At 42.8% G+C, this 19973-nt stretch overlaps 1 protein-coding gene and 1 long non-coding RNA gene across 2 annotated transcripts; one reads left to right on the top strand and one right to left on the bottom strand.

Annotated features, from left to right (window-relative positions):
- Positions 1-2591: 2591 nt before the first annotated feature.
- On the bottom strand, positions 2592-12768 carry LOC143477078 (uncharacterized). The gene is made up of 2 exons (XR_013121460.1): positions 10282-12768; positions 2592-5799 (listed from the first exon to the last, which is right to left on the bottom strand). It is a non-coding gene; the product is annotated as an uncharacterized LOC143477078 (long non-coding RNA).
- LOC143477077 (osteoclast stimulatory transmembrane protein-like) lies at positions 12479-15536 on the top strand. Its single transcript, XM_076975576.1, has 4 exons — positions 12479-12579; positions 13098-13177; positions 13502-14513; positions 15073-15536. Exons 2-4 carry the CDS (start codon positions 13122-13124, stop codon positions 15370-15372), a joined length of 1368 nt encoding a protein of 455 aa, XP_076831691.1. The 5' UTR covers positions 12479-12579; positions 13098-13121; the 3' UTR covers positions 15373-15536.
- Positions 15537-19973: the final 4437 nt, after the last annotated feature.

Here is a 19973-nt window from a genome sequence, read left to right as displayed (position 1 = left end):
TATCGTCAAAACATACTGATGCCCGATCTTGGTTCTAGGAAGTGGACCCACACAATCAATGATTACTCTTTCAAAAGGATCGGAAAGTACCGGAATGGGTCGTAAGGGAGCTGGGGAGATACCTTGGTTAGGCTTCCCTGCGATCTGACACACGTGACAAGTGCGACAGTATTTCGCTACGTCGGTCTTCATCATCGGCCAAAAGAAATATCTCAACAGCCGTTGATACGTCTTTCTAACTCCGAGGTGCCCAGACATAGCTTGGTCATGAGCTACACTCAACACATGTTCTCGGTAGGGTTTCGGAACAACTACTTGCCACACTGTGTTCCACTCGCACTCGGCTTCTATATGGATAGGCGTCCACTTTCTCATTAAAATGCCGTCATCTAAACAATAAGCCGTTGAACGAGCAGAAGCATCTACTTTATCCACCACCAAATCAAAACATTGAGACAAAGAGGTATCCTTCCGTTGGGCTTCAATTAATATATCCCGGCTAAGGGATAATGTAGGCAAACACGGTTCATCGTTAGAGGGAGCCGGGTAAGTACACGGTAATGAATCGCTAGGGCTCGCTACTGTCTCTTTGTGCGAGTCGGCGTCCGCACTGAGAAATGAATCAGAGAGATCCTCCACATCAGCGAACTTCCGAGCTTGCGACCGTGTCAATACACACGCCTTGAACACGGAGGGAAATTCTTCAGTCAGCGGCTCAAAGGCACGACTTTCTGGATCTGATACCACTTCTGGTAGAGACCATCCTTTAGAACCAGCAAGGTCGTTGCCCAAAATGAAGGAGACACCTTGTATGGGCAACTGTGTACGCATAGCGACGCGAACAGTGCCAGTAACCAACTCAGAACGCAAGTACACATCAAAAATGGGAACTCTCACAATGCTCATATCGATTCCTTGTACCAGGACGTCTGAGCCACAACTGACAGCTCTGGACAGAGGGAGAACTGAGCTCAGCATGAAGGACTGGGCAGCGCCCGTGTCCCTTAGGATCCGAATAGGATACTGTATTGCAGCGGATTTAGACACAGCCACAGTACCGTTCATCACAAAAGGTTCAAATGAGGAGTCAGAGGGAGACAAAACAGGTGGGGCATCACCATTTCCCAGAAAAGGGGAAGTCTGAATTAACCCAACGGCCTTAGGAGAGGTATAAACCTTCTTCTGGCTTTTTACCTTTAACTTCGGGCACCCTGCAATCAAATGCCCGTTTTCATGACAATAAAAACACTCGCGAGAGTCAGCCGTGACCGAAGCACTCTTAATATTTGACTTAGGAGCGGCCGTGCGAACGTACGTCCGTTCCCGTTGGGGTGAAGGGAATACGAGTTTGTGCGTAAGCACAAAGTCATCGGCTACTATAGCGGCACTGATAACTGACATAACCCTCTGTTCATTCAAATGCACTACCAATTTCTCAGGAGCGCAGGCTTTAAACTCCTCCACCAAAATCAGCTCTTTGAGCTGTTCAAGAGTGGTTACCTTACAGGCAGAACACCACTTCTCCAAAAGAGCAGTCTTTTCTCGAGCGAATTCTACATATGACTGGTCTGGTGTTTTAACATGTCTGCGAAATTTCTGGCGGTAAGCCTCAGGCACCAGCTCATAAGCTTTTAATACCGCCGCCTTAACAGTGTCATAATCGGAACCTTGTTCAAGTGTCAATGCTGAACATACTTCCTGGGCTTTTCCAACCAACTTACAGTGCAATACCAGGGCCCACACACCCTTTGGCCACTGCAACGCAGTGGCAACACGCTCGAAAACAGAAAAATACGAGTCGACTTCATTCTCACGAAACATAGGGACCTGAGATAGGTACTTACTAATATCAATAACAGAAGGACTTGCCTCAAGGGATGGTCGCGACCTCAAGTCTGGGGAACTGACCCGTGACGACACGCGAGGAGCAGGAACAGGTGTTGAAGGGGCGCTAGAGGCGCTCCTCTTGCGCGGTAACGGCACAGGGTGAACAGGGGCAGAAAGCGCCAGTTGACTGCGTCGTACATCCATCTCCAACTCCAGCTCACGCACTCTAATGTCCCGATGTGTTTCTAGTTCAAGCGTACGGAACCGCTGTCGTGACAGTTCCAAATCAAGTTCCTTTAGTCGGAGGCGTAACATGGGGTCCGCTAACGGTGTTCCGAAACCACCCGAATCCACACCGGACTGCGAAGTGTTAACACCTATCTCAACAGCTGCCTCGTCTTCCTCAGGAAGGATTTGCTGCTTTACAAGCTCAGCATATAACGCAGCTTTAAGCAGCTTTTTGGTCGCGGTGCGAGACACCTTTATGCTGAAAAAATCAGCAATCAACAATAAGTCGTCCTTACGGCACAAATTAAACTGGTCCAAAGAAGGGAACAGTGCAAACTGCTCAAAATCAAATTTGTCAGACGTAGCCATCACGCTATCAAACAGGTCCAATCACAAACCCATAAAACACACAAACACACCCCCCCCAACAGAAAAGACGAGCCCCCAATTCTGTTACGTCCCGGTCTAGGTTAGAGGGGTATAACAGCAACGAAGACGAACTCAGGGAAAATATGCGGAAGTAAATGGGGGTGGTATTCATATATGTGCATTTATTTTACATAGTAGGCATAGTGGAGGGTAATATCTCAGGAACCGACAGTGCTCAAAATAATAAACAACAATCCAACAAAAATACAAAACTACAAATAAAAGAGCGTCGAATTCCCTACTCACCCAAACCACATCCAAACCAAATATTATGTACAATAATTACAAAACGTGACTTTGTACAGCTATATACAATATTCGGCAACCAGAACCAAATGGGGCAAAAACCAGAATCAATATCGGAAAACCAGATCAAATCGGTACACAGACACAAATCGGTCAAAGACACAAAACACCAACAGTATCGCACAATGCTTGCTCTCTACTCTCCCCCACCGCATCCCTGCCGGCTCTACGCGGTCTTTATCCGGCTGATGGCACGCGTCACGTCTTGTCCACCAATCACCTTGGAGTCCGGAGATAAAGGCGTGGCGAAGGAGTTAGGGACGAGAGGGTGCGGCGGCATCTCGAGGACGACAGCGGAGCAGGAGAAAACAACAACAACAACAATAACAACAACACAAGGCACGCAGGGCCGTAACAGCTGAGAATGACAACTGTTGTCCAAAGTTGGCCAGTTATGCCCAGGCTACAAGCAGCTTCAGATAACAATGATGGGTGTTCTCAAAAATAGGGAACAACATAACAGAAAAGTCCAGAAGAATCAAGACGGATGACAATTTGGCAGCTTTTTGCAGCATGGAGTTTCTCTGTTACTGCTATGAGGGCCATTGGGATTGTGGAGTTTGTTCTGGATGAGAGAAAGAGATATTTGATTGTAAGCTGCTCAGTAAAATAACCTTTGAGAGGAAAGAAAGATACTGGTGTGTAATTGCTTATATTGGAGCTGTGGAGTGTGGTCTTCTTTGGGATTAACACTGCCCTGGCGGTCTTGAATGAAGTTGGTACACGTCCAGAGGATAAGAAGTTGTTGATGATGGCAGAGATGAAAGGAAGCAGATTACTGCAGTTATTTAGGTCTCAAATATAAATCCAACATTATGTTGATAAGGATGTGATTACAACACTAGATAATCCACTTACATCCTCAGAGAACATTTCCATCATCTGATCCAGTTCTTTTTTAATACTCCAACATGAACACACTTGCAATCATCAGATATTGTAAATCTGCTGAGGGAAACGGAATGCAGTACTACCCACATTACAAAACCTTCTGTATGTTTCATGCATATTTCTACTAGAGAGGTCACAGGTTTCCCAAAATTACATAGTGCACTTGTAGAACAGGATGTATTTATTTGCAAATCATGACACAGGGTTATTGGAAAACTATGCTTTATGCTTTAACTAAGCAAGCTGGCTAACTTTCTCTTGCTTTCCTTTTTGTTGTATTTGTGAATGAATGAATGAATGAATGAATGAATTAAATAGCGCCTTTCTAGATGTAACATTCTGAATGTTACATTTGTCCAGTGTGATGTATCAGAAACTGCCCCAAATCTGACAATTACATTTGTATTTACAGTAATTACATTTGTGTTTGGAGTAATTGCATTTGAAATTACGTGCATTTCACTTTCAGTAATTGCATTGCATTTTGTACTTGCAGAGCACATTATCTGTGTTACATAATCGTGTTTTGTATTTGTACACTGTGTTGTGTGTGTGTTTACAAATAGTAGCACATTCACAAGATATGATGAAAAATATTATCCTTAATTACAATTAAATAAGGCTACATGTTGTTGTGGGCTGTAAACTTCTACCTACCACCTTAGCCCAGCGTGTTCGTTTGATGGGAAGGAGATAGCAGGAACCACCATACCAAAATTATAGCAATACCAAAAAGGCCTTTATTAAAACAGAGACATCTCTGGGAGAATCTCAGAGACACCAACACTACCTGTGCATCAGAGAATTCTCAAAGAGTATGTTTAGACGCAGTCGTTATATACTGTTTTCTCCACCCCTCCGTCCACTCTTCTATACCTTACATGGTAATGTCATCCACACATACCACACTTCTTCTTTCTGCCCCCCCAATGGACTTATGGTCCCTGCCGATGGACTGAGAGGCCGGAAAGAGGCCACCATACATGAAGATGCTGTAGATTCATATTTCCTCAGTGTCGGCACAATCAGGCCTACGCCTTCTGCTTTTTAGATCTCACTCTACAGTGTGGTCTGCTCACATCCTCTCCCTGGGGTTCACAGCTCGGACACATCTTAGACAATGGTTACATTTTACTTCTACATTAAACAATGATTATACTTCACTTCTTTTAAACAGTGGTTACATTTCGCTTATGTATTATGTTAAAAGAATAAACAAAGCATGTTAATTGCTAAGCAAAAAACCCAAAATCACAACAGACCCTCTCTTGATCTCTGAGAAAACAGAGATCACAAAATATCTTCCAATGTTACCCTCTCATCTGACTCCCCATGATACAACAGTGACATCATAGCTGCTTGTCCCTGAGTATTCCTCTGTTCAATCACTGTGCTGATAAACCATCACACTAAGTTTCTTACGCATGGAATACAACAACAATTTTAGTTACTATTAAGATAATAAAGGCCTTGACCCACCATGGACCCACATACACAGGGGGCAGTCCCCTGAATGTCCTGGTGAGACAAACATTTTATGGCTTCACATTCAAATCAAAATCAAATCAAATATATTTGTATAGTGCTTTTCACAACACATGTTGTCACAAATCGCTTTACAGGATTTACAAGGTTAACAATCATACGGGTCCAGATCCCTAGTGAGCAAGCCAAAGGCGACAGTGGCAAGGAAAAACTCCCTATGATGGTGGGGAATAGGAAGAAACCTTGGGAGGTCCAAGACTCAAAAGGAAACCCATCCTCCATTGGGCGGCCCGTTAACATTCTGTTACATAATAATCATCACATTAGTGCCAACTTTAATAATAGTACAGAAACAAACAAAAAACAAATAACAATAAACCAACAATAAACAAAATGTTAAACTAGGCCTTTAACGTGCCCCAGCTCTAGTGTTATTTTAACTCGTTGTTTGAGAGCTCCGTATCTCTGCGCGCTCAAGGGATGTTTCTGATGGTCGGCACTGGTTGAAGTGATACCACATTTCTTCTTTGCCCTTCAATTGGATGGCGTGTGATGTTTTCTCAATGATTTGGTGATTGGTGGATCTGCTCACGGCGTTGATTCTGACTCCTCCTTCCACCTGGACAGAATAAGCTTCACAGACAGTTTTTTTGTGCATTTTACCATTATTTGTACAACCTTGTGGTTTTCCTGTGGGATGTCGCAAGCGCGTTGGGGGGCCCCCGAAAACTTCTCACTGTCATATGAGTTCATACGGAGTGAATCCTGTAACAAAATTCACTGAAGATCTTCTGGCCAACAATACAAACACATACATTTGTGCACATATCTTTTCCTTTATCCTTTGTTACCATTTATCCTTTCCAATTTACCCTGAGATTGAGAATGATAAACCAACCCATATTTGTGTCTCAAACCCAAATTTTGTTCCACAAATTTTAGCTCCTAGGTAGTGAAGTGCATCCCATTATCTGAGTACACTTCATTTATTATACAATGGTGCAGTATCCAGTAATTTTATCAACATTTTGCAGACCCACTTAGAGTCCTCTGGCCTGGTGGGAAATGCTTCTACCCAACATAAGAATTTATCCACAGTCACTAACAAATACCTTAGTCCCCGTACTGGTATTAACATGTCAGTGTAGTCAGTCTGGATCTCCTCTCCTGGCTCCTATTGCCCAGGAAACTTGCTTAGACCTGGTCTTAAAACACAAGTTATGTGCATTACAGATATTCACATTTTCAGTCCAGTCTGCTATTAAGTCAGTTAAGTGTGGATGTGACCAGTAACACATTGTCCTTCATTTTTGCTACCTCGTGTGCTTCAGACAACACTGAATTAATCAATCGGTCTCACATTAGGTCCTTTCCAAACCTCCGTACCCCATTTACCACCTTTATTGAACCACAACATTTTTCCTGTAGTTAACGTAGCTCTGAATCCTATGGCAGAGGAGACCACTGTCCTCTGCCCTGCAAACCATCTGATGGGCTCCTGTAACATATCCTGCCTTTTTTAGCACCCACGTCTGCAGCTGCATTAACTCTGTATTAAACTGCCCCCTTTTGATAACTTGAACATTTAATGATAGCAACTCTTACCAATAGTAACAACACCTTTTACATCTTAACATTTAATGAATTTACCTCCTGAAGTGGTGTAACCTACTCTCTTTGTACAGAGTTCTACATGAACCACTCCTACCACGTACGCAGAGTGTGTACAGATGTTAACTTTCTTGCTTTCCACCCACCTTAGTGCTACAATGACAGACAAAATCTCAGCCCTCTGTGCTGATTGTACTACCCAGTTTTACCTGAATGTGCTACCCAGAACTCGTCTGCATCTCCCTGAGCTTCCATTACCACCACAAATCCTGATTCAACACCACCATCTCGACTCCTGAATCTGTCCACATGTTCGCTACCCCAGGGTTCCATTTAGCTGCATATGCCACCTCAGTTACACACTCATGTGCCAGACCTGTAACATACCATGCCATATTAATTCCTTCAAGTGAAAACATTAAGTTTTAAAACACAAAACCTTCTGTAGTGTGAACATTTGTAATTTTACAAAAGCCATGACGCTGTGACTGGTTAGAATATATAATGAATCTCTTGTGACTATGTGTGCTGTTTTATTTATTTAAACAAGTTGATGTAATAAATCAGCACCTTCCTGTCCCCCCCCTTTTTTCTGAACCACAAGAGGGTGTTTCAGAAACATCTAGAGTAATCTGCCTGTGTCTCAAACGCAGCTGGTGGCTGTGAGATGAGGCCAACGTCATGAGGTCCCTCTGACCCCAGAGAAGCTGTTATCTGATCTAAAATTAAATTATGGTCAAGATGATCGCAGCATTCTCTCTCCTGGAACCTGCTCAACATATCACATTAGAATAACTTTGACAAATGACATTGTTTTAATAAACCAAGTATTACAAGACTTATCATAGCTCACACATGGAATATTAGTTATTACCCAATGCTATAGTGGCTCTCCTAATCATTCCAGTGTCGCTAAGCAGGTGTCAGCCTCACAGGGACCACCACACCCTCAGCCTCCACCCATATGCCCCTGGTTGCAATCTCCCATACCTTATCCTGTAGCTCTTCCTCAAATTCCTCCCCATAATCTGGATCCCCTATTGGTCATAAAACAAAGTAACATGCAGTGGGTCGGGTGGCAGGACGCAAGGCTCAGAGTGATCCACAGCTCCCAGGCCATGAACACAGAGTGGACGCCTCTCGCAGTGCAGGAGTCTGACTCCAGAAGATGTGAACTGTGGGAGGCCATTCCGTGGAGATCACCAGTCCTAGAGGGCTACATAACACAGTAGCTCCTAGTTTAAAAAATGTCTCTTTTGCGGACGTTATCACGTGCAGTCTCTGATATGAGGAAGTTGTGGTTAATGGGCTGCTGGCCACATTGCACAGTCATTGGAACAGCTTTATGCAGGCTTTGGTCCCAGAATCAGCATCAGGTAAAACACAGTTGATTGCTGAATGAGTTGCTGCTTTGTTTCAACCAGAAATGACAACCTTTTGAGTACAGACAGTGAGGGACAGCATGGGGTCTGCCGCAGCTTTGGTTTGGTGCTGGTACATACGGACTTCTGGACCTCCCTTGTCCAACGGCGTTCTGAGGACACTCCCTCGACCAGCAACACTCCTGCCCACAAGGAAACATCCCCCCGACATGCCACAACCACAGTTGCCAGGACAACCCCGACCACCGTTGCCCCCTGCCCGACCCCTCCCTCTTAAACTTGAGTTAAATCTCATTGGTGGGTACTCCCACCCCTGTTGCAGATAGGGAACATATTGAGGAGTCTGGGGCGGGCCCCTGTACGCGTACACTGCCTGCGTACACTCTTTTCTAAACCAGTTAAGGTGTGAGCATTGGGACACCCGGATGTATGCTGCTTGGCTCTGATAACTTGTGGGAGTTGACTTATCCAACCATGTGACTTTACAAATGGCGGATGCTGCATGTACTGGCCATTTAACAGAGGGCCTCACCTAATGCTCCATTATGTCTAGTGAGGGGTACTTCATGTAGCAGGTGAGTTGTGCTTGCTGCATACTGAAAGGCACTTAACTTAAACAGTAACTTCACACTGTATTCCCTGACAGTGTGGTGAACTCATTAAGATTATTCTATTTGTAAGCAAAACTGCAAAACAGTTCAAACAGCTTAAAACATTAAAGTTCATACAATGATATTCAAGTTTTAATCTCAATAAGCTCAGCATTTTCAAGTGAAGACAATCACTAAACTCATTGTTTTTCATTTAATATTTGCCGAGCGTCTGACACAATGCGCTCCTGCATGCCTATTGGTTAAAACCATCTAATTAACATACTGTGATTTTTGAACAAACATGGTGGACAGTGCGGCTGGTGCGGGAAAACTACACTGTAAACCCAGCATTAAGGTTTTGCACTGTCTTAACTTTTTGTTATGTTTTAAGTTTAGATTCCCAGACCCGAAGCCATGACTGAGGTGCCCCTGAGCAAGACCCCTAACCCTCAAGCATTGTAGTATGCAGTACTTAAATATATATATATCTTAAAAAATAATATTTTCCTAAACTTATATTTTATTTAAAGTTTTATTCTTTTTTAAGTTAACTGTACTTAAAAATTATATTACATGAACTTAACATTTCTTAGGTAATCGGTTACAGCAAAACTTTTGAGTTCAGTGAACTTGTTGGGTTTTACAGTGCACTTTAACACTAAGAATATGAAGGTCCACCGTGACTATGCAAGGAAGAGAAATTTGTATGTAAGGGAATGTTAACAGAACACAGGGCACAGGGAAAACACCATAAGAACTAAAGCAACTAGCGATACAGAAACAAAACAGAACCTTATTAACTAAACCAGACTGCTAAAAACATGTGTAGCAAGGGAGTATGTCAGTAACCTAAACCGAAGACAAAACTGCTAGACAGGCAGATTCAAACACTAATAATGCATGAACATCTATCATACTCTCAGTAATAACCAGACACCAAAACAAACTAAGGACAAGGAGGCTAGATGAACCAGTAAAAATCCAATACCAGCAAAGCTTTTAAACATTTACCTAAACAAACTTATGACCCAACTGACCAGAGTAACAGAGGGAAAAAACACAAGATCACAAACACAATAACCCACGATCAGAGCATATAAAACCAGGAACTAAATCCCAGACAATAATGAGATATAATCTAGAAACAGCTGAGATGGCAAATGAAGGCAGAACTATACAATGAATGTATGACAGTGCATCAACGTGCTACCACACCTCTAACGTCTCCCAAAGCCAATATCTTATCAAAACTTATCTAGTTTAACTTGCCAAATACATCACCGTTTCACTCTGGCATGTCTACGTCACTTACTCACTTCGCTTATCCCGGTGTGTGCGCCATCTATAACTATCTCCACTAAGTCCCTATTAATTTGCAGTTAACCCTTACCGCACAACCTGACTTACTTTTATTGTCTATTTGCCTTTTTCTTGCTCCCTTAACTCCCTTCTTGGTCTTTCCTAGTTTAATTCCTTTAGCAGGATTAGCACGTTTTTTATTTTATTTTATATTTATTTATTTATTTTACCTCTGCTCGCCTGCCTGTCTTCTGTGTGCAGTGTGTTCTAATGTTGTTCACCACTTCCTCTCTTTCAGTCTCTTCAGAGTGCTCAGATTCACTTCCTCATTGGTCGCAGTTCTCCCCCCCCTGCTTGTTCTCATCTTGTCGAATGACTGAATTTGCATGGGGTTTTTTACACTCTTTGTTAGGGGTTTTAACTATTTGGAACATGGGTTTTTTACACTCTTTATTGGGGTTTTTAACTATTTGGACTGTTCTTGTTTCTACATTAACCACTGAATAGATTCCTTTTACTTCTCCCTGAGTTTTAGTGGCATTCTCCTGTGAGGAAGCTGTGGGCATTACCGGGCCTTGATCATAAGGTAGCACATTTTTCTGACTGTCTGCTATCTTCCTGGCCTGTTCCCCGATAGCCCAAGCCAACAAACTTATATTTTGCATCGCAATGCTAGTTCTCTTTCACAATTGATTATTTTACGGTTTAACTGCGCTCGCTTCAATCTTTCTACATTCTCATGTTGCTCTTTCAGTTATTCTAATTTGCAGAGAGACTGATGATTTATGGTCAATGATGTCACCTAAAGACACACAGTCGTCACCTGCCTGTCTTGGTCACCTCATACTTTTAATGTCTCATAACATTAGTTGTATGAATTACTTTACAAGTCACAGTCATTTGTTCCTATATATGTGGACACTTATGTTTTCCACTTACATAAACCAACACCATAAACCAACCATTTTACATCAAACTTTTACATACGTTTCGCATTTCCTCACCAGCCATTGTTGTTGATAAAAAAACTGATACTCGCCTGCAGTCGTCTTCAACCTTACTTTAATAGATTGAGGGCTCTGTTGACACCGTAAGGTTTACCACCCTCAATCAATTCAGGTTCTTGGTCCGAAACCAAGCGATTTTGGGGGTACCTCAAGTCCCCGGGACGCCTGTGACCCAGCTGACTCGAGAACGCCGCTCGGTCTTACCGTCGCCTCGTCAGGCAAACGGGAGGGTTTGCCACACCCCAGGAAACAAAGAAACACTTATTAGGCTATTAGGGACTCCAACCCTGTTTTCATAGGGACTCCAACCCTATATATTCCTTTTAGGGACTGAAACCCTTTTTCATTTTAAACCATATATTTTACCTTTTAAACCAAACCAAAAAAGATAATAAATTTTTTTTTTTTTTTAATTGCTATTTAATTTAGCATCGACCAAACACCATTAGTTCATCACAATTTGGAATTATACAAATGTGCAGAAATTTTGTTGTAACAGGTATTCTGCTTTACCTTTAATTGAGCCGGCTCAGACGAACTAACGGTATTTTAGAAGACGTGTTCCAAAAAATCTATCTCCTCCCATCACGTCGGAAGGTCACCAACTGTTGTGGGCTGTAAACTTCTACCTACCACCTTAGCCCAGCGTGTTCGTTTGATGGGAAGGAGATAGCAGGAACCACCATACCAAAATTATAGCAATACCAAAAAGGCCTTTATTAAAACAGAGACATCTCTGGGAGAATCTCAGAGACACCAACACTACCTGTGCATCAGAGAATTCTCAAAGAGTATGTTTAGACGCAGTCGTTATATACTGTTTTCTCCACCCCTCCGTCCACTCTTCTATACCTTACATGGTAATGTCATCCACACATACCACACTTCTTCTTTCTGCCCCCCCAATGGACTTATGGTCCCTGCCGATGGACTGAGAGGCCGGAAAGAGGCCACCATACATGAAGATGCTGTAGATTCATATTTCCTCAGTGTCGGCACAATCAGGCCTACGCCTTCTGCTTTTTAGATCTCACTCTACAGTGTGGTCTGCTCACATCCTCTCCCTGGGGTTCACAGCTCGGACACATCTTAGACAATGGTTACATTTTACTTCTACATTAAACAATGATTATACTTCACTTCTTTTAAACAGTGGTTACATTTCGCTTATGTATTATGTTAAAAGAATAAACAAAGCATGTTAATTGCTAAGCAAAAAACCCAAAATCACAACAATGTTTACTAATGATGAAGATTGTTTTTAAGTTATGTATTTAAAATTGCATTCATTATCATTTTTTTCTTGGTTACATACACTCTTAATTCAATTCTAGTAAATTGAGTCTTGTGTCTTCTGTCTGAAGCTGGTGACTTGTTCAGTTGTTAAAATTTGGTAACGAATGAGGAAGTAGGAGGTCCACAGGAAATGAAGCTCCGATATACATCTATTAATACAAACACACACACTTATATGCACCATTTCACATATCTGAATACCCTGCACTTGAGTCCTTATTTAGGGTAAGTTAAAATGTTTTTCTTTTGACTTATAAGAGTGATGTGAATGTTAAATGAAGTTACTGATGCATCAGGTCATATGCAGGGGGACAATGAAAGTAAAGAGGTGTAGAGACAGGGCACAGACAGGCCAGGGTTTAATCTAGTATAACAACAGGCAGCAATACCAAAGGGTGAGACAAAGATCCAGTAAACACAAAGCAGGCACAGGGTTATACACAGAGAGAGTATGCAGACTAAAGACAGACTAAAGACAGGCTGGCGATGGGTTGCAAGGGTTGGATATTCTCAGACGCCTTATATAATGACCTAATTAGGCATTTTTAGGCAAGTATGATAAGCAGCGCTAGGATGTCCGGAAACCAGCAGACGACGACCTCTGGTGGTCAGGGACGGGATTTACCTGCTTCCTCACTGACAGAATGAGCATGGAGTTTAATGGAATTTAAGTATACGTTTAATGATTTCTCTATATTGTCTTTTAGTGTTTTGCTTCACATCTGTCTATGCTTGGCTTTCAGTGTCCTGACAGAAAGGAGAGTAAAATGTCGGGACCCCGACATTTTACAAAAGGACATTTGTCCCAACTAAGGTTGTCTCTGTGAGTGAATATTATTATTATTATTATTATTATTATTATTATTATTATTATTACAACAAATAATAATAATTAAGCAAACCTGACATTGGTGCAGAACATATCAAGTCATAAATAAAAAATATCCAGTATTTAAGTGAAACATTTACTATTCAGTTATTCAATTGTTCAACTTCTTTAAATGAATTTACTTACTTATGTTTTACTTAATACCTTAATTGTGTGTGTGTGTGTGTGTGTGTGTGTGTGTGTGTGTGTGTGTGTGTGTGTGTGTGTGTGTGTGTGTGTGTGTGTGTGTGTGTGTGTTTTATTTATTTTTTTACCTAGGCTCTCTGCTAAACAGCGTATGGCTCTCATAATGGGTTTTGCCTGGAACGCATATTGCAAGCCGTGCCCATCAGATGGTTATGAGATGATCACCCTTATTTTCCTCTGTGTCCTCATCTCCTCGATGGTCTCTGCCCTGCTGTTTGTGTGGATGGCCTTTAACTTGGCCTACAGTCTTCCTGTGGGGGCCATCGTCACTGGCGTGTGCGCGTGCGTCATGTCACTGCTCCTCATCCTTGTCCACCCCGTGCGCTGCGTGGTCACCATGGCCGTGCCGTCACTGGGAACCAAGCAGGGCCAGAAGATCTTGCTCTCCATGGCGCTTTTCTACACCATCTCCACCTGCGTCCCCAACATGACCCACAACATCGTCAGCCTCCTCCACACGCTCAAATGTGGGGCGGGCAATGCCACCCAGGACGTGCTGCAGTCCATTAACATGCCCTACAATGCCATGTCCGATATAAAGAATTTTCTGAAAGACCTGTCCCCCGTATATCATAGCAGCGCCGAGCTGCACCTGGAAAACACGGTGGATTTGCAGAGCTTTAAGAGAACCATCTCCAACGCATCCGAGGACATGAGAGCCAGGTTCACCCTGCTGAACCACAACATACATCTCATAAGTCACATTTCCAAGAAACTGATCGCTGCCCTGTTCATGCTGTTACTAGCCGGCAGCTCCGTGAGGTACGTGAACGGCTACTTGACGCACATTAGGTACGATAACATATACTGCTCGCAGCAGCTGCTGAAGGCTCTTAAAAGGGCGAGTGGCGATGATTCGCTGCCTGAGAACTACCGCAAGAAGCTGGTGAAAACACTCGGGGTGCACATGAACAGGCGCGAGTTGCAGCGCTGCCTCTGGGGGGCGCTGGTCATATTGTTCTATGCACTCATGTGTGGGATAGTTCTGGGTCTGGACTATTTTGTCTACAGAACACTACAAATGCTGCTTTCACAGACATCGGACGCCCCTGCTGTGAAGTTTACTTTATTTGTTAACATGGAGGTAAGTAAAGTGATATTCTTACTTCACGCTGTCTGTTGTTGTGAATATGCAATACAATACCCTGTTGTGAAAAACACCTGCATGGTCTATGAACACATCGTAGTGCCCACCCTGGGGCAGTTGACTTCCTCTCTCTGGAAAAAGCAGCTTAACATCTTCGTACATTAAAGTATCTCAAAAAACAAACAAACAAAATAGTTTACTTTACCATATGTCTCAAAACACCACCATATGCAGTCTGTCACGTTGTGGGGGGGGCCCCTACCGGTCGCCCCCGGTTACAGCGGCAGCGGTCCTGTTTTTGGTCACGTGATGTTCGTCCCTCAGGTGGGCGGGACCCGTGATCCGTCTCACCTGAGGGTCGTTTGTTCGTCTATGTCTTGTCTTTGTACCAGTTGACTGCTGGTTATTATTTCCTTCATTTGAGTTGCTCACCCTGCCCGTCACACAGTCAGTTTTCCAGAATGAGAGTCTGATTTCCATTGAAAAATTCCCTGTTTACAGCACAAGATTGTTAAGAATATTTATTCATTTTAATTTTTATTCATCTTATTTGCAGATAAAAATCACAGCGATAAAGTTTGTGAATGTTGAAACAAAAAGATTTGATAAAGAATACCCATATACAGTGGAGATGCTCCCACAGGGGTGTGTTCACACACTCAGGTCACCACAACGCTCCACTCTCGTCACCGTCTGCGTCTCCCTGGTTGTGGGGTTCTTCCTGCTGATGGGGGAGGTGTTCGCCCGCCGGGTTCGCCGCAAAGTCTGTGCCTCCTTCTACCGCAATCGTGAGGAGCAGCGAACCAAGCACCTCCTGTTGAAGATACTCAAGAAGAGAGAGACCAGTGAGCCGTGAGAATTTACGGAGGCGATATTTAAACGGTGTATGTTTCGACACAGATATATCATTAGACTACAGATTCTAACTGAATCTTACATGATTAATGAACCATGCTGAAAATTAAGTAACCTGAAACTTACAAACTCTGTTGGAACTCTATATTAAATATATTAAAGAATTATGAAAAATGTTGTTTGTATTGTTGAAACGTGTTCTTTTCATGGCTGTGTGCATTTACAGTAAGAGAGCGTCAGACAAAGCTCACTGACCCGTGTACAACAGGCACTTTACACACTGTAATAAAAAGAAAGAAAGGAAGTCTATGAAGAAATGGGGCGAAGGCGTATTAGCTTTGATCTGTTCACTTGTGTTCTGTAGAGAACACAAATGCCTAAGGTGCATTTCTCTCTTCTCCCATAGGGTTACAATAAACCAGTTTTAGACCTTTTTGTGTGTGTGTGTGTGTGAGAGAGAGAGAGAGAGAGAGAGAGAGAGAGAGAGAGAGAGAGAGAGAGAGAGAGAGAGAAATAAAAAAACATACATGACTAGATCAGGCACTAAAACGTAGTGTTCAAATATTATGGACAGCTCTGATTAATCGTACACCGGAGAAAAAGGCAAGTGTCTGATAGTTTATTTAATTAACAGGTTGTTATACAAAATATCTCAGATATATCATATTTAATTGGTCACAGTTAATAAAAAAATGGAAAAACCTGTAATAATAGCTCCACACCCACGTCGCTCAGCGGAAGCTAGTGTCTCTATTAATCAGTCTCTAGTCTTTTGAATATTACACACCAATGATACCAACCAGATTAATCACAAATTAACATGACGTCAAAACGTAAACATTTAACACTATGATCACATTTCTATTGAGGCCATAAAACGCGTGCGTCGCGTTGTTTGGTTTTAGAGCATTTGCAGGTCAGAGTTGAGTGTTGCCTCGCTCCAGTCCTTCCCACGGGAATGGGTCGATGTTTTCAGGAGCTGTGGCGCCGTGCCGTCCTGTCCAGAAATGCTCTAGATCAGGTAGAGTCGGACTACCTACACCTGCACGACTGTCCGATACGGCCACTACAGCCACGCGGCCCAGACCGCCCACCGCACTCATCACTACCGTGGACCCTGATGGCTTCGCCTCCCCTTTCGGTGGGTGTAAGGGGTCCCGACAGGTCAGGCGGGTGCACAGACAGGTCAGGCCGTCTCTGAGTGGGTCAAGCGCGGTGAGAAGGATGGCGGGAGATATCGCACTGACCAAGTACGTGCACACCTGCGCCAGGACTAATAAAACAGCTGGAGGCCTACATCCGTGGTCGGTGCTGTGTCGCACCCACACCCACGACCCCCACTCGGGCAGCATCATGAGGGCGTTTGCAGCTGCAACACTCAGCAGTGCCAAAGAGCGTTTGCTGTGGCGCTCGAGACTCGCCTCGCGCTCGAGACTCGCCTCGCGCGCTCTTGGGCTCGTTTTGCAGATTGTCCTGACGTGGCAAACGACGGAGATCGTTATGGGAGCGACGTAAACGACAAGCGGGAGGACTTTGCTGTACACGTGCATGAAATCGGAGAAATTGTGCGGCAATTCAAAAACACACACGCTAAAATTTCCCTTTACTTGCAACTTTGAAAATATAACATCAGCCACCGGAACCGCCAGACCAAGAGTCCACATGGTGCCCACGGTTATAGCGACGTACTTCAATTTGAAATGAGAGTCATTCGTTGGCGGGGGATTAAAATGATGTGGTGCCTGGCCCATGGCTGCTAAAGTGAAGGTTTTTGCGGCCAAACAGCCATGCTGTAACCATTCTGTGGTCCGGCAGGCTAGATGTCCAAGTGTCCATGTGCGTTGATGGTAAGTAACGGCGCGCACAGACGCACACAGAGCTAGAATTAACACGTCCGTTGCACTTAAATTGGCGAGCAGCACGACAATCTCCGGCGCGCTTTTCTTAATCTTTATACTGTACATGAGCACAGCAAGGACCAACATATTTCCACCTATTCCTATCACACATATTGTGCAAATGATGACGGGTAAGATCACGGTGGTGTCCTGGCCCGTCAGTTGCTGTATCCCTCCATCGAAACCCACGACAGACGCGTTTGTCACCGTCCCCATCTCCACACACGCGCACTAACTTCGGTGTGTTTGTTTGGGTCGGTGTTTGATACCGCCTCTCATGTTTTATCCACGTTTTCTTGATTGAAATTGCCGCTGCGTTTCTCCAGTGAATCGCATAGCATAACTCCTCACAATACTTGTGTCCGTCTCCCAGTGCTGGAGTGTGCTTGAGAGTATTTTAAGAAATCTGCCATTTGCGTCACATGTGCGTATTGTGGCCCCAGGGCAAATTTTACTGATATGGTGGAAACTAGATTATCAGATAACAGATAATTAACAGTCTAAAAATCAAATACTTTAATAACTGCTTTTATTTAATGAGTAGTTTTCTTGTCGTTATTTAATTGGCTTGATTTTTATTACTATACATTTATAACATTGTTTTCTTTCTTTCACACGCAGTCTAAGGTTTTAACTATATACAGAGAGCATGCTTGAATGTTTATAGGACACACTAATGTACTCGGGTCACCACTCAAAGGAAAGTAGAGTTATTTCTTCAGGGATGTGCTGTCTCTTTTCTTTCATCCCTCACTCACTCATCCTTTATCTCTCCGTCTTTTACTAACACACACTCTTTAAGAACTTATGGGTCACTATGCATTTTGCACTATGCTTCCAAAGGTCTTTGAAGCAGAAACTAAACACAAATGCGAATATACTCGGCCTGATTCATTTTCTGGGTCAAGCCAACATGACTCCATTGGACAACATAAACATCAAGTTAAAAAATCACTAAATGAAAAAAAAACAAATGATTCTGTCCCAACTTATTGTCATATTGTCATTTCAGGGAGGGATTTAAAAACATGGAAGCCCTTTTTCAGTAGGAGATACTCTATAGTGAAGGCAACGCTTACGTGAAGACACAGACAGGCTTTCCAAATTAACACACATCTATTGAATTGAAAAGAAGAAATTGAAAACCTGTATTGATCCCACGAGTGGGAATTTCAGTAAATTCACTATTATGGATATTAACACCAGTGATGGCTAAGTTACCTTGAGAAAGTAATCCGATTACTGATTACTCCTTTTAAAAGTAACTTAGTTACGTTACATATTACTTGATTTTAAAAGTAACTACGTTAGATTACAAGTTACTTTAGTAGTTACATTCAGCAGCAAAATACATTTTTCCAATACTCACTTTATTGGAAGTGCATTTTTAACAGTAACAATGTATTGAAGCAGCCTGAAGCAGCAATCTGCAATCCACTCAACATCCACTCAACCCCCCCCCCCCCCCCCCCCCCCCCCCCCGCTCAACAAATTACGTTTGCCGCCACCCCGGTAGATCTTTCTGACTTGGTCATCTTATAAGTAGCTCGCAAGCTGAAAACTGTGGGCACCCCTGCGTTACAGTATCTCCTGACATTACGTTTGTGTAGCTGCGCGGTATTATTTGTAAATTTATTTGTAAACGTAATACAAGCGAACTGGGGTGGGTTTCCCGAAACATTCGTAGCGCCAAGTACTTCGTAACCTCTTATGAAACGTACGAGGGTAAGAAGTACTTAGCGCTACGAACGTTTCGGGAAACCCACCCCAGTTCAGTCAGACAGCTTGTGAAACGAAATACCATTACAATTTCAAGCATTTTAAAGTAGGCGACGTTAGTCAAAATTCCAGCACTTTTCAAACGTGGAACACAAAGCAACATTAAAATTGGTCAGGTAAATGTTCCTTCCCCTGTTTTTGAAGGGTGTTTCTTTACACTACCACCTATCGTTACGGGAGGACACTGCACAGAATGACTTGTAAAACGTGCTCGCGCTCTCACAGGGTCGCGCGCAGCGTGCGGAGTCGAGTGCTACGGTCAGACGCAAAAGTAGAACCGAGCCAAGAAGAAAGCAAAAATATATATTTTACTAGGGAAAATATAAATAGTAACGCACAGTTATTTGGATAAGTAACTTTAATCTGATTACTGGACTGGAAATAGTAGCGCGTTATATTACTCGTTACCGAAAAAAGTGGTAAGATTAGAGTAACGCGTTACTAAGTAACGCGTTACTGACATCACTGATTAACACATATTGCCTGTGAATATGGGTTCTTTATACAACTGGCATTTGAAAAAAATAGTTTGATGCCTTTTTTATTCATTATGGGATTAATACAAGTCCTTATGAACATTATACCATTTAAACATTTACACTACCTACAGTATCTCCCATCCCTTAACTGACACTGATTTTATGCAATACGTACGAATGGCTTTACTGGAAATAGCATTCCTAATGTCAAACGTGTTAGGTGTGATCAGTAATGCAGCATGGCTTTGAAATCTCTTTCATGCGCTGTGTGCTGCCCTCTAGTGGTTGGTATTATTTTTTTTAAACTTTGATGTATTTTGATAAAAAAATGACAAAGAAAAAAGTTGGCATATGAGGGTAAGAAACACCATTTTACACCCTCAGGGAAAATTCTTTTTTTTACATTAATATTCCAGCCAACACAGCAGCAACAGTTCATTTAAAAC

The sequence above is a fragment of the Brachyhypopomus gauderio genome, chromosome 15 (genome assembly GCF_052324685.1).
Source record: "Brachyhypopomus gauderio isolate BG-103 chromosome 15, BGAUD_0.2, whole genome shotgun sequence".
In the NCBI taxonomy this organism is placed as follows: Eukaryota; Metazoa; Chordata; class Actinopteri; order Gymnotiformes; family Hypopomidae; genus Brachyhypopomus; species Brachyhypopomus gauderio.
This window is presented reverse-complemented; position numbering and strand designations above follow the sequence as displayed.

Bases quoted from the DNA above. Each gene is read 5' to 3' on its own strand.
- LOC143477077 (XM_076975576.1), top strand. From the start codon at position 13,122: ATGTCGGGACCCCGACATTTTACAAAAGGACATTTGTCCCAACTAAGG. The intron at 13,178-13,501 runs GTGAGTGAATAT...TTTTTTACCTAG, and splicing joins TCCCAACTAAGGTTGTCTCT to GCTCTCTGCTAAACAGCGTA. The intron at 14,514-15,072 runs GTAAGTAAAGTG...TCTTATTTGCAG, and splicing joins CTTTATTTGTTAACATGGAG to ATAAAAATCACAGCGATAAA.